The sequence below is a fragment of the Rhincodon typus genome, chromosome 6, assembly GCF_021869965.1.
Source record: "Rhincodon typus isolate 14 chromosome 6, sRhiTyp1.1, whole genome shotgun sequence".
Classification (NCBI taxonomy): Eukaryota; Metazoa; Chordata; class Chondrichthyes; order Orectolobiformes; family Rhincodontidae; genus Rhincodon; species Rhincodon typus.
Genome location: NC_063337.1, coordinates 5,318,073 through 5,333,786, shown reverse-complemented (window position 1 = coordinate 5,333,786; position 15,714 = coordinate 5,318,073). Strand labels below are relative to the sequence as shown.

The 15,714-nt window shown below is 43.6% G+C and overlaps 1 protein-coding gene across 1 annotated transcript in view; it reads right to left on the bottom strand.

The window, feature by feature from the left end:
* LOC109935446 (protein Wnt-11-like) overlaps nucleotides 1-15,714 on the bottom strand; it is a 70,020-nt gene that overhangs the window by 23,770 nt on the left and 30,536 nt on the right. Inside the window, exons 3-4 of the mRNA XM_048597863.1 lie at nucleotides 8,472-8,707; nucleotides 6,663-6,940 (exon numbers count right to left, since the gene is read on the bottom strand). Coding sequence (XP_048453820.1) covers nucleotides 6,663-6,940; nucleotides 8,472-8,707 — 514 coding nt within the window. The remainder of the gene's footprint in view (nucleotides 1-6,662; nucleotides 6,941-8,471; nucleotides 8,708-15,714) is intronic.

The following is a 15,714-nucleotide window of genomic DNA, read 5'->3' as shown; positions in this document are numbered from 1 at the left end:
CTGCGAGAAACACTACATCAGACAAACAGGAAGGAAACTAACAACAAGAGTACATGAACACCAACTGGCTACAAAACGACACGACCAATACTCACTCATCTCAATCCACATGGACAAGGAGAACCACCACTTCGACTGGGACAACACCAAGATCCTGGGACAGGCTAGGCAGAGACAAGCATGAGAATTCCTGGAAGCATGGCACTCCACGAAGCAGGCTATAAATAAACACATTGAACTCAACCCCATATACATTCCACTACGGAGGAAACCCGGAAGTGAGGCAATCCATCGCAACGGAGCCCAGAGTTTAAAAGCCAGGCGGGAAAATACACCGACGCTTCATCAGAGGCTGCACTGAGGATGTTACCCAGCACGGTAACGAAACGTCTGCGGAACAACAAACCAGCTCGGCGAGCCAACCAACCTCAATGTTCAGGGATGTGTAGATTAGGCAGGTAACAGGGGGATGGGTCTGGGTGGGATGGTCTGACAGTCGGTGTGGGACTTGTTGGGCCAAAGGGCCTGTTTCCACACTGTAGGGATTCTATGAATAAACCTTTCCTATTTATAGAACTAGAGAAGAAATGGTGCTCAGTTTCAAGTCTTAAAACGTTGTCTCTTCAAAAAGAGAAAAATACTTTGCAATGCAAGAAGACACAAAGATTGTATAACAGGTTCTGGCAAAGGTCAATTGGCTTGAAATGTTAACTCTCCCTCTCTCCACAAACAGGCATGGGTCTTGCTCAGAATTGGAACCCATCCTTTCTAATGTGGAAAAGATGGCTAACCCCATGATACACTTGTAGGCCCAACAATGATTCAGTTTCTAATGGGTGATGTTTCAACTTACGTTACACCACAAGCGGGTGTTGCAACTGAGACTAAGACTGAAATCATGTCCTTATCCAAATGTCTTTTAAATGTTGTGATTGTATCCGCATCCGCCACTTCCTCTGGCAGCTCATTCCACACGCAAAACACCCTCTGTGTAAAAAATTTGCCTCTCATGTCCTTTTTAAATCTTTCTCATCTCACGTTAAAATATGCCCCCTAGTTTTGAAATACCCCACCCTAGGGAAAAGACCTTTGCTATTCACCTTGTCCATGCTTCTCATGATTTTATAGATCTCTATAACGTCACCTTTCTACCTCCTACACTCCAGTGAAAGAAATCCCAGCCAATCCAGCATCTCCTTATAACTCAAACCTTCCATACCCGGCAACATCCTGGTCAATCTTTTCTGAACCCTCTCCAGTTTAATAATATCCTTCCTTATGCAGGGCAACCAGAACTGTACACAGTACTCCAAAGGAGGCCTCTCCAATGTCCTGTACAACCTCAACATGACACCCTGACTCCTACACTCAAAGGTCTGAGCAATAAAGGCAAGTGTGTTAAATGCCTTCTTAACCACCCTGTCTACAAATGACGCAAATTTCAAAGATTTATGTACCTGAACCCCTATGTCTCTCTGTTCTACAACAATATACTGCTCTAGGCTGGAGGGATTATAGAGTATGGGGAGAAATTGGGAGCTAGTACTGAATTGGATGATCAACCATGATCATAATGAGAGATGGACCAGGCTCAAAGGGCCGAGTAGCCTACTCCTGCTCCTATTTTTGATGTTTCCTTCTTTCTAAGTATCTCAATGAGTGCAAAATGAAAATCTTCAACGAGATGTGTCATTTTTTCCAGCAATACTCAAGTTCTACCATATGACAAATTGATATCTATCAAGTGAGGCATAAAATTGATCTCCCACCTGTCCTCTCACGGGGATATTAAAGATTCCATTCAGCCCTATTTGGCAAAGAACCTTCTCCTTATGTCAATATTTCTTTCTCCACTAACACCAGTCAAGCAATCACCAAGTTTTATTATTCAGTCAACATCGGAATCAATGACATGATGGCTGAATCCAAGCAACTGGAAATAGGCAACGTCAAAATGGACCAAGCCTTCTGAGGTGAGTCTAACGATCATCATAAGGGGCCAGGTTTCAGATTGCTGGCCAGGATTTCCTCTGGACTCATAGAAATATAGAATCGTACAGTACAGAAGTGGCCCTTTGGCCATTGATCTATACTGTCAAAAATACACAACCACTTACACTGATCTCATATGAGGCCCATAGCTTTGAAGATTATGATATTTCAAGTGCTCATGCAGGTACTTTTTAATGGTTATGAGGTTTCCCTCCTTAACTACCCTTCCATGCAGCATATTCCAGAATCCCACCCCAAGTTGGGTGAAAACATTTTTCCTAAAATCCCCACTAAACCTCCTGCCTTTGACTTTAAAATTATGCTTTCTTGCTATTGACCCTTTGACTAAGGGGAACAGCTGCTCTCTATTCAGCTTGCCCATGACCTTCATAATCTTATACACCTCTATCACGTCCCCCTCAACCTTCCCTGCTCCAAAAAAATAACTCAAGCTTATCCAGCCTCTCTTCGTTCAACATCCTGGTGAATCTCCTCTGCACTCTGTCCAGTACAATCATATTCTTCCCATTGTGTGGAGACCAGAACTGCACAAAGTACTCCAGCTGTGGCCTCACCAAAGTCCTGCACAGCTCCAGCATTATTTTTATTCATTCACAAAATGAGGCCATCCCTGGTCAGGCCAGCATTTATTGCCCATCCCTAATTGCCAAGAGGGCGGCTTAAGAATCAACCACATTGCTGTGAGTCTGGAGTCACATGTAGGCCAGACCAAGTAAGGATGGCAGTTTCCTTCCCTAAAGGACATTAGTGAACCAGATGGGTTTTTCCCAGCAATCGACAGTGAATTCATGATCATCATTGGACTCTTAAATTCCAGATTTTCATTGAATTTAAATCTGCCATCTGCCCTGGCAGGATTCAAACCCAGGTCCCCAGAACATTACCCGGGGGTCTATGGAGTAACAGTCCAGCGATAATCATCACCTCCCCTGCTCTTAATATCAATGTCACGACAGATAAAGACATGTTTCCATATGGCTTCTTAACCACCCTAGTTAGGGCAGGCTGGCTCATCAAATTTAAAAATAATAAACACTAAAAACTCACCAACCCAAACCCTTAAGTGTGGAAAATGTTGCTGTCTGTGGGAGCTTGCTGTGCACAAAATGGCTGCTGTGTGTTTCCTACATTACAGGAAAGTGACTGCACCTCATAAAGGATTCCATTGGCTGAGAAGTATTTTTGGAACATCCTGAGGTCGAGAGAAGGAATTGAACATGTTTTCTTTATAAAATCTAACCTCAAAAGAATTGCCATGGGAGCCTTGGCAGATGTGGAACATAGCAACATAAACTGGGAAGATCTGAAGATATATCTGGAATTTGATGTATGGCACCAATGGAAGAGTCGGTGGTGAAGTGGTAATATCATTTGACCTCGTAAGACACTGGAGACGTGGATTCAAACCCCACGGCAGTCACTGTTAGAACATAAATTCAATTAATAAAGTGACCATAAAACTAACATTCACTCTTACCTATCTGGTCTGCTATTGCTCTTTAGGGAATAAAATCTACTGTTTGAACGTACACTGACTTGCATGTGACTCCAGACCCACATGAATTGACTCAAGGCATTCAGATCAAAGGGCAGTTAGGAAAGGAAATAAATGGCTGGCCAAGCCAATGACATCTGCATCCCATGAATGTATAAAAAAATTAATAAGGTCACCATGAAACTCATTCATTATAACACGCCTCTTCCAGCAGTGATCTTTAGGGAAGAAAATCTACTGTTTGTACCTAGTCTGACTTGCATGTGATGCCAGACACACAGCAATGTGGAGTGGCCTTGTGTGCCACTCTGCTCAAAGACACTTAGGGATGGTCAATAAATACTGGCCACAATCATGGGAACAAACATAATTGGCCCTACTAGCCATTTTTGTGTCTGTCCTCCAAAAACCAGGATTTAGATCTTAGTGTAGTAGGCAATGGCTGCTTAGTTGACACTAGAAACTAGGCTCAGACTAGTAGTCCAGATGAGTCTAAATCTCCCCCTCACCATCCCAGGATAGCAGTTTGAAATTTTGAAATCAGTTTTTAAAAAAATGGAAGGAAATCCAACTTTTATACTATGCTATAACAGGTTACACCTGAAGATATGATATGCCAATGAGAGACAGTATGCATCATCACAGGAAATGATGTAATGTCACATGACCTTGCTTTTTTTGCAGACTTATGTCAAGATGAAGTCACAGTTAATATGTTCCTAAAATAAATAGTTAGTGTTATTCTTACAACTATAAATATTCTTTCAGCAGAACACCAGGCCAAGGGTATTATCACAGAATCACAGAATTACTATGGCTTGGTGGGAGACTATTTGGCCCATCGTACTTGCACTGGTTCTTTTACTGAGTGTCAATCTCCTGCCTTTCCCCCATACCCCTGAACACCAATTCCATCCAAATTACCATTCAGTGTCCCTCTTCAATGTCTCAATTGAACCTGCCCCTACCACATTTCCAGGCAGTACATTCTAGACCCTAACTACTCGCTGTGCGAAAAAGTTTTATCTCACATCACCCTTGCTTTTTTTGCATTAAATCCCTGTCCTCTTGTTCTTTTCTCTTTTGCAAGCAGGAACACTTTCTCCCTATCCACTCTATCCAGCCTGCTCATGATTTTGAAAACCATCATCAAATCTCCTCTCAGTCTTCCTCTCTCCAAGGTGCACACTCTCAACTTCTTCAATCTATCCTCATCACTGAAGTTTCTCATCCCGGAACCATTCTTGTAAATTGCTTCTGCACAATCTCCAATGCGATTATACACATGCTCTTTGGCCTATTTATGTCTCCAGTTCTAGATCATCTTGAGTGACAATTATAGCTTTGAACAGCATGGTAATAGGCTATCCACCATCTGGTCTTGGTATTCTTCACGAGTCCAGCTTCAACAAACCTTCCTTTGTCTCCCATGTACTTGGATGGCTTGGCAAGGCATTCAGTCAGGATTAGGCAAGTAAGGAATGGTCCATAAATACCATTGAAACAAGTGGAGACCTAATCATTATATTTAAACAAATGAAAAACCCCAATAAAGCCTTGCTACCGCAGCCTATATCCCTTGAATGAAGTGATCTAAAATTGTAAAAGATTTAGTCAATTGCATAAAGAGAGGGGGAGAGAGAGAGTGACAGACAGTCAGACAGATAGAGTTTCCTCTTGCGGGGAACGGCAAAATAAGATGGTCACTGAAAAGTGCAGAGGCTGGCCTTGAACATAAGTTGTAGAAGACTACGCAAGTTCAGCAGGTAATAGGGAGGGCAAATGGAATTTTGGCATTTATTGCTGAAGAAATAGAGTATAAAAATAGGGAAGTGTTGCTGCAAATACATAAGGCATTAGTAAGACCACAGCTGTTGTGTTGCGTACAATTTTGATCTACTTACCTGGGGAGGGATGTAGTTGCATTGGAGGCAGTTCAGATGAGTGGTGAAAGGGTTTGCCTTATGAAGAGAGATTGAGCAACTTAGGCCTACACCCTTTGGAATTCAGAAGAATGAGAGGAGATCTAATTGAAGTAACTAAGATGCTAAAGGGGATTGCCAAAGTGGACACAGAAAGGATGTTTCCTCATGTGGGACAGTCTAGAATGAGAGGTCATAGTTTTAGGATAAGGGCTGGAAGATTTAAAGGGATGAGGAGAAATTACATAGAGTCATAGAGATATATAGCACAGAAACAGGCCCTTCAGTCCAATTCATCCATGCCGACCAGATATCCTAAATTAATCTCGTCCCAATTGCCACCATTTGGACCATATCTCTCTAAACCCTTCCTATTCATGTACCCATCCAGATACTTTTTAAATGTTGTAATTGTACCAGCCTCCACCACTTCCTCTGGCAGCTCAGTCCATACACACACCACCCTCTGCGTGAAAAAGTTGTCGCTTAGGTCCCTTTTAATTCTTTCCACTCTCACCTTAAACCAAAGCCCTCTAGTTTTGAACCCCAGGGGAAAGACCTTGTCTATTCACCCTATCCATGCCCCTCATGATGTTATAAACCTCTACAAGGTCACCCCTCAGCCTCCTATGCTCCAGAGAAAATGGCCTATTCAGCCTCTGCCTACAGCCCAAACCCTCTCAAAAGGGTTCAGAATCTGTGGAATTCACTGCCACAGGCTATGGTGGATGCTAGGATGCTGAATAAGATTAAGGAGGAGACAGATTTTTAATTAGTAATGGGTTAAAGGGTGGGAAGCGGGCAGGAAAGTAGATTTGAGGCCGAGATGAGATCAGCCATAATCATAATGAATGGTGGAGCCAGCTTGAGGGGCTGAAGGGCCAACTCCTGCTCCTAGTTCTCATGAGAAATCCAATGGGGAATTCTGAGTAAATGTCTTCAGCCACAGAGTGGTGGGACTGTGGGACTCACTACCATAGGGAGCAATTGAAGCAAATTAAGAAGAATCTAGAAAAGCATATGAGGGAGAAGGTAAAAGAGGGTTACACTGATAGATTTGGAGAAGGATAGATAAACAGATGGATTTGTAAACTGGTTGGGCCGAGTGGCCTGTTTCCTAGGCTGCATATCCAATGTAATAATTCCAGAACCAGTCCCATCCAATGGGTTCCAACCTAAAGAATGGCTATAGCCATAACTTAGAGAGTCCCGCAGCATTTCAGCTTGTTTACCTGCCGTCCAACCTCACTGTTGTGCAGGTTCATCAGCTTGTTCGCTTGTGATCTGGATTTCTTCATCTTCATCGGCGAATCGGAGAACTTGGATCCCAGCACAATTCCGTAGTTCAGGTTGTCATTGCAGCCGCCCCATCGGAATCCTGGCCCGGGAGCCTCGGAAGCTAGGGGTCCGCAGGAACAGCCTGGGAGATCTCCTGTGGTGCAGGCCCTGGCTATGGTGTGGCTGATAGCAGCAGCGGAGAGAGCGTAGACAAATGCTGACTCTCGGGTACCTGCAATGAGAAGCGAGAATCAATGAACCCGCATATGGTACAGCATCAAACCCACTGCCCACAAGAGAGGGGTAGGGAGCTGATACTGTGAGGGGATTACCCTCAGGGCATTCCACACCATCAACAACAACGAGGTGCATTTACAAAGCACTCTTTGCAACAATAAAAGATCGCAAGGGAGCATTATCAGAGACTATTTGATGCTGAGCCACATAAGGGGATGTAGGGAGATGGTGATGATTGGCATAGTTCAAGCAGCAATCATTTGGGTTGAATGAACAGATGAGAACGTGTGGCTGATTAATTGGAAGGGATAACGTTGAGGTTCTTCACCCTGTATGGAGGGGAGAGCGGGAGGATCCGTGGAGAGTCTTGGAGGGAGCCATAGTCTTTGACCAGCTGCCCCTTATCCATAGCTACATCCATAAACGGGTGTCCTTGGAGAGGGAGCACGCTGTGTCTGCCAACCCCTGAAGCACTTAGAGAGAACGAGGTGGGCACCGCAGGGGCTGGAGTGTATCATCTCCTCCTCCAACACCATTTTGATTTAACCCCTCCCTCTTTTCTTACCCTTCCTTCTTCTATTTATTATAGTTGCACTGCCTCCGGTGGACCGTGCTTGTAATTTGTTACTCATTAATGGGGCAATAGGATAACTCAGTGGTGAGGTTTTGAAGAAAACAAGGCCGTGGGTCTTTGGAACTCTCTCCCCCAGAAAGAAGGCAGAATCATTGAATATTCTTAAAGCACAGATTGATAGACTCTTGACTAACAGGAGAGTGAATAGTCATCAGGGCGTAGGCAACACAAACAGATCAGCCAGGATTTTACGGAATGGTACAGCAGGCTAGACGTGGCTGAATGGCCTACCCCGCTCCTGCAATAATGGATGAGTAGACGGACAGATGGATGAACAGATGTGGGTATGTGGAGAGGAGAGTGATTGATGGTTGGGATTATCGACAGGGGGAGATGGAGAATGTTTGAAGTAAACTGTGCATGTTACTTCAAATCAAGACTGGGAAAGTGCATCAAAAAACTGTACTTAAATTAGTAAAATAAACAGTTTTGTTACTCATAAATCTTCACTCAAAAAGATATTTTGCTGATGGTAAGTGCCCAGAACATGATGCCAGGAGGGGTGGTAAAAGCAGATATGATCGCATTGTTTAAGGGGCATTTAGACAGAGACAAGAACAGGGATGGAATAGGAATAGATGGAACAAGTGTAAGCAGATGGGCTAGTTTAGCACCATGGTCGGCACAGACATGGTGGGCCAAAGAACCTGTTCCTGTGCTGCACTGTTCTACAACACTTTAAATCAGATAAGGTACAATGCCTGGGCAGTCACCTTTTCCCTGCAGAGGACACGTCTCTCTGTGGGAATATCTGTGATGTCGAGCCAGTATAATCGAGCTGTGTTGTGAGACTGACTGACGACCTTAAATTGTTGTAAACTACACAAAGCAATCATCACCTTTTTTGACATCAATATTCAAGATCTATACTACGAACAGAATGATGATTTACCTCTCTCCAGGTCTGGTGGGAAGTAGGGAGCCAGCTCGATTGAAGAGCAGTTCCACCTCATGTCAGAGAAGGTTTTCTGGCAGGTTTTCTTGACCTCTCGAGCTGCTTGGATGATGCTCTGCATGAGGTCCAGATTACTCCTGCACAGTTGTTGCTGAGCTGAGACCAGACCTTCTAGGTGCTTGCAGTTCTGGGTCTGGTTGAAGGCCATTGCTGGGTCAGTCCTGGCCAGAGCACTGTACAGAGGGCAAGTAAAAAGGGTCAGCTGTTTCCAAACCTAGTCTCGTGAAAGACATAGTTGTACAGGTCTAATAGAGTGTATACTGGGTCATTAGTTTAATATAACCACTAATATATCAAATACAGAATTAACTTCTTTCTCCAAAGAACGGTGAGAATATGAAATCACTACCAAAAGGAATAGTAAGAAAATAAGAAATATGAACAAGAGTAGGCCATCCCACCCCGTCAAGCTATATTTCTATAAGATCATTGCTGACCTACCCCAGACTCTTCTTCCATGCCAGCTCCTCAGAGCCCTCAACTCATCAATATTTCAAAAATCTATCAATTTCCTCTTTAAATACTTTCAGTGATCGAGTCTGCACAATTCTCTGGAGTTCGAGAGTTCCAGATATTCACAATCTCCGGGAGAAGGAATTTCTTCTCATTTCAGTTTTAATTAAGTGTTTCCTTATTCTATAAACGTGTCCCTAGTTGAAAGATCCTCCCCCCACCCCGGGTGGAAACATCTCCTCAACATCTACTATGTCGAAGCCCCCTTGGGAATGTGCATGTTTCAAGACGATCACTCCTCATTCTTCAAAACTTAAATGAATAACAGGCGAAACTCCTCCGCTTTTCTTGATAAGTCATCTCCTTCATCCCAGGAATACGCCTGGTCAATTTCTTCTGAATAGCGTCCAGCGCTAGTGAGATAACAAGGTGTAGAGCTGGATGAACACAGCAGGCCAAGCAGCATCAGAGGAGCAGGAAAGCTGACGTTTCAGGGAACCAAAACTATGCATGCACTCCAGGTGTTGCCTGACCAAATAAAAACCGAAAGAACTGCGGATGCTATAAATCAGGAACAGAAACAGAAGTTGCTGGAAAAACTCAGCAGGTCTGGCAGCATCTGTGAAAAAAAATCAGAGTTAACGTTTCGGGTCCAGTGACTCTTCCTCAGTTCTTAATCCTTAGCCCTGAAGAAGGGTCACCGGACCCGAAATGTTGAATCTGTTTTGTCCTTCACAGATGCTGCCAGATCTGCTGAGCTTTTCCAGCAACTTTGTTTTTGTTGCCTGACCAAAACCCTGCTCCTACCAAGGCAACTGGTGGAGCCTACTTTTAATTAATAAATGAATCTGGGATTAATAGGAACAGGGGTAAGCCCTTCATCCCCTTGAGCCTGCTTTACATTCAATGAGATCACGGCTGATCTGTGGCCTAACTCCATAAACAATCCTTTGGCCCATATGCCTTAATAGCATTGCTTAATAAAAATGTATCCATCTCAGATTTAAAACTAACAACTGATCCAGCATCCACCACCATTTGTGGAAGAGAGTTCCAAACATCTAGCATCCATTGTGTGTCGAAGTGCTTCCTAACATCTCTCCTGAACAATTCTGGTCCTAATTCTGTGCCCACTAGTTCTAGAATTCCCAACCAGTGGAAATAATTAATCTTTACCTACCTTGTCTTCTACTGTTAATATTTTGAAGACTTCAATCAGATCACTCCTCAATCTTCTAAATTCTAGAGGAAACAGACCTAAATTGCATAACTCTCTTCATAACATAACTCCTGAAGTCCAGGTATTATTCTCCCTCCAAGGCCAGTGTATCCTTCCTCAGGTGTGGTGCCCAGATCTGCTGTCAGCACTCCAAGTGGACTCTAACTAGGGTTTTGTATAGCTGCAGTATAATCTGTGCATCCTTTCACCCAGTCCTCTAGGTATAAAGGCCAGCATTCCACCAGTTTTCTGGATTATTTTCTGCACCTGTTCATGATATTTTAAAGATCTATGCACCTGAACATCCAAGTCTCGTTTGGACATCCACTGTATTTAACTTAATACCATCTAGAAAGTCCCCAGTCCATCCTTTTCTGGTCCAAAATGGATAACCACAAATTTGCTTACATTGGACTGCATCTGCTGAAGTTTATCCTATTCACCTGGTCTATCAACGTCCCTTTATAATTTTATGCTATCCATTCACACTGTCAACAATGCTGCCTAACTTTGTGTCATCAGCAAATTTCGATATATGACTCTCTCTGCCATTATCCAAGTTGTTAATGTATAATGTGAATAACTGAGACACTAACGTGCATCCTGATGGGACACCATTGGTCACACCCTGCCAATTGGAGTACCTAGCCCTACTCTCTTCAATAAAACAAAGAACTGCAGGGAGCTGGAAATCTGTTGCCTGCCACTGAAGCAATTTCCCAGCCGTATTAACAAACTTCCCTCAGTACCTTTGGCCTCTACCTTAGTTAACAGGCTGTTATGTGGGACTGCATCAAATGCCTTCTCGAAGTATATAAACAACATCCAGAGACATTCTGCCGTCCAATACCTCAGTCACATCTTCAAAAAAAATGTAATGAGGTTTATCAGACATGACCTACCATCATGAATCTACGCTGATTCTCCCTGGCTAACTGAAAATTTTCAAGGTCTTCAGGTACCCCATCCTTGACTATAGACTCCAACCATTTCCCCACCACAGATGTTAGCCTACCCGGTCTGGAATTCCCTGGTTTTTTCTCTTTTTCCTTTCCTAAAAAGCAGAGTGACAGTGTGCAATTTTCCAATCCAGAGGGATTGCTCCTGTATCGAGGGGACTCTGAAAGATTATACTTAGGGCAGCTACAATGGGCTCCTCTAATTCCTTTAACACTGTTGGATAGAAACCTTTTGGTCCTGGCAAACTGTCATAGTTTCAACATTACTGATAGAATCATACATAGATTCATACAGTCATACAGCATGGAAACAGACCTTTCGGTCCAATCAGTTCATGCCAAACATAATTCCAAACTGAACTAGTCCCACCTACCTGCTCCTAGCTCATATCCCTCCAAACCTTTCCTATTCATGTACTTATACAAATGTCTTTTAAATGTTGTAATTATACCCGCATCTACAATTTCTTCTGGAAGTTCTTTCCATACGTGAACCATTTTATATTAATTTTATTCAGTCCCTGTTCCCCATCCACTACTAATTTATTCAGGACTTCCAGTAAATTTCCTCCTTTTCTACCATAAATACTGAGGCAAGCTAATTATTCAGCATGTTTACTGCTTCCCCATAGTCATTGACAATAGAATAGTAGGTTGGCACAACATTGTGGGCCAAAGGGCCTGGACTGTACTGTTCTATCATAGAATCCCTACAGTGTGGAAACAGGCCCTTCAGCCCAACAAGTCCACACTGACCCTTGGAGCATCCTGCCTAGACCCAGCCCCCTAATCTACCCCTCCCTGAACACTATGGGCACTTTAGCATGGCCAATCCACCTAACCTGCACATCTTTGGACTGTGGGAGGAAACTGGAGCACCCAAAGGAAACCCACACAGACACAGGGAGAATGTGCAAACTCCACACAGACAGTCACCTGAGGGTGGAATTGAACCTGGGTCCCTGGTGCTGTGAGGCAACAGTGCTAACTACTAAGCCACTGTGCCGCCCCATGTTCTATAGCCCATGTTCTACATTCTATGTTCTATATCCCCACATTCAGTCTTTAGTGAGCCAACATTGCTCCTGGCCCCCCTGCTTTTCCTTCATGTAACTATAAAATTTCTTCTTATTGATTTTGATATCCTTTTCAAGTTTCCTTTCATAATCCCCTATACTAGTTCTTATAAGCTGTTTTGCGGTCATAAGACCATAAGATATAGGAGCAGAATTAGGTCATTCGGCCCATCAAATCTGGTCCGCCATTCAATCGTGGCTGATATGTTTCTCAATACCATTCTCCTGCCTTCTCCCAAAATCCATAGTGTGGAAATTGTTGGAGTCTATAATTAAGGATGGGGTAACCGAAGACCTTGAAGATTTTCAGTTAACCAGGGAGAACCAGCATGGATTCATGATGGGTAGGTCATGCCTGACAAACCTCGTTAAATTTTTTGAAGAGATGACTGAAATGGTGGACAGGGGAATGTCTATGGACGCTATTTATACAGATTTACGGAAGTGGCCCTCTGCTGGTCTTTGTATCTTTCCCATTCAGCGGCTCCGTCCTGGGTTTTTTTGGATGTTTGAAAGCTCTTTCTTCTGGTTTTATGCTGTCCCTTTTCTCTTGGCTGTTTTTTTTTCTGTCAAGTGGAGATTTTACTCTGTCTGGGGTATAAACTGGTTTTGTATTGTGTTAAATGTTTCTTTAAACATCCTCCACTGTTCTTCAGTTGTTTTACCCATTAGAAGATTTGCCCAGTTTACTATGGACAGTCTCTGTCTCATCTTCTTAAAGTCAGCCTTACCTTAATGTAAAACTCTGGTAACTGATCCATGCGTTTTGTTTTCAAATGCTACATTGGATTCGATCATGTTATGATCGCTATTTGTTAAATGTTCACACACTATTGGGTTACTAATTGAAGTACTCATTCCTAAATCTAAAATTGTTTGTCTCCTTGTCGCATTCAGGACATATTGTTGTAGGAAACTATCTCAGAAACACTCCAGAAATTCACTAGTTATCTGACAGATACGTGTCTGCCTCTCCCAATCCATGTTAAAGTTAAAATCTGTGAATGCCAGAAATTTGAGACAGAAACAGAAAGTTCCGGAAATACTCATCAGGTTTGGCAGCTTCTTGATTAGTAATGGGATCAAGGGTTACGGGGAGAAGGCAGGAGAGTGGGGTTGAGAAACATATTAGCAAAGATTGAACATTGGAGCAGACTCGACGGGCCGAATGACCCAATTCTGTTCCAACATCTTATACTCTTATCTGTGGAGAGAAGCAGTTGAACATTTCAAGTCCAATATGACTTCTTCAGAATTCCATGCCTTGGCCAAAAATCCACCCTCAAGCAATAGAACAGTGGCCTTTGATTCATTTCACAAATCATAGAATGCTGACAGTGTGGAAGCAGGCCATTCAGCCCATCACATCCACACCGAGCATCCCACCCAGCCTCAGCCCCCTACCCTATCCCTGTGACCCTGCATTTCCCATGGCTAACCCACCTAGCCTGCATATTCCTGGATTTCTTTGCCATTTGGTGGGATTGTGCTGTGCACAAACTGGCTACCATGGCAGTAGTAATTGCTTGTATCGTCACACTTGTTAAGGATGACAATTCCGGTCTCTTTTGTCAGGTTTACTGATGTGTACGTCCAAGCTGGCCTACTGCCTACACTGTTGGACATACACATCTACCAACAATTGCATTTTGCAATTAGTTCATTGGCTGTGAAGCACTTTAGGTCCTGGACATGAAAGGTCATGGATAAATGCAACCTCACTCTCCTGTTCTTTATTTCCCCACTAGGAGGTCCTGGTGGTGACAATGGGAGATGGTGGATGGAGAAGGAACAGTGATTAAAGCACCGTGTCAGAAGAGTAGAGTTTAACCTTAAATGCCAGGCTGGGAGAAATTGTGGAGATCGGATGCTGCAGTCTACAGGTAATGAAATGTGAGGATTTATCGAATCCTCCTGGCTGTGCAGGGCAGTAGGTCAATATGGATCCATAGGTAGCATTCTTTTCCCTCCAGAGGCTGACATTTCAAAGCGAGCGCTGAGAGAGTTGCTGCACTTTCGGAGACACCGCCATTTCAACAGGATGTCAAACATGGCCTCCATCAGCCCTTTAACCTGAAGGAGCTCTCCCGTATTTATCCTTCAAACAAGGTGACTAAAAATTCGACCAGCTGGTTCCAGTCACTCTTTGCGGGATCTTGCTGTGCTGTGCACGTTTTATACCTTACACCGGAGACCACACTTAGAAAGTAATGAGCTCACCATCAGGAACACCAGTCTGTGAACCAAACAGACATCTCAGAACGGGGAAAATGAAAGCAATTGCTTTATCTCAGCCTTCTGTCTCTTCGCCTGTGGGACACTGACTAGCCCAGACCTGTTGAGTTATCACTCAGCATGATCGATTGCTTTGGAAAAGAGCCTTACTGTGATGCAAATCCGGCTTCAAGCTCCAGGTAATTGTGGACAGTGCCACTCCCATTGAGTCAAACACTGAACATAGGAATGGTCGTTCAGCCCCTCCAACCTGTTCCACTGTTCAGTTAGAAGATGGCTGATTGAGACCTAACTCCATTAACCCTTTTACACAGCCTCCACTGCCCCCCAACTCCACATACAATCTCTGAATAGCCCTGGTAAACAAAAGTTATAACATGGAACATAGAACTGTCCAGCACAGAAACAGGCCCTTCGGCCCACAACGTTGTGCAAACATGACACTAAATTAAACTAATCCCTTCTGCCTGCACATGGTCCATATCCCTCTATTCCTTGCATATTCATGTGTTTATCTAAAAGTCCCTTAAATGCCCCTATCCTATCTGCCTCCACCCCCGGCAGCGCGTTCCAGACTTCTACCACTCTCTGTGTAAAAGAACTTGCCTCTCGCATCTGCTTTGAACTTTCCCCCTTTCACCTTAAATGCATGGCCCACCTTGTATTAGACATTTCAGCTGTGGGAAAAAGATTCTGACTGTCAAGCTTATCTATGAATCTCATAATTTTATAGACTTCTATCAAGTCTCCCCTCAGCCTCTGCCACTCCATAAAAAAAATTGTTTAACCTAATTTTAAACATTAATTGATTGATTATTGAATGCTGTTTGGACACTCTCCTGCCCGTTATGTGCAGAATCTGCCAATTTCACTGCTATGAGGTAATGAACTTGGGAAGGGTTAAAAAGGCAAAGGCTTACACTATAAATGGTATGACCCTAGAGAGTACTGAATGTTGCAGGGACCCTGATACGCATATCCACAGATCTCTGAAGGTCGCAGGCAGATGGTTAATGTAGTTAAGAAGGCATGACGGTCTGGCTCCGAGGTTCAGAGGATGCTCCCTCATCTTAGATTTCCCAAAGTATCTTCTCCATCTTTACCTATAGGTCTCTTGATGTTGACAGCCTGTGTCAGTACTAAATCCGTTAAAGTTTGTGTAGACCGTTGGGCTGCTCCCTCACAGAGAGGGAGAACTAGTGAGATAACAAGGTGTAGAGCTGGATGAGCACAGCAGG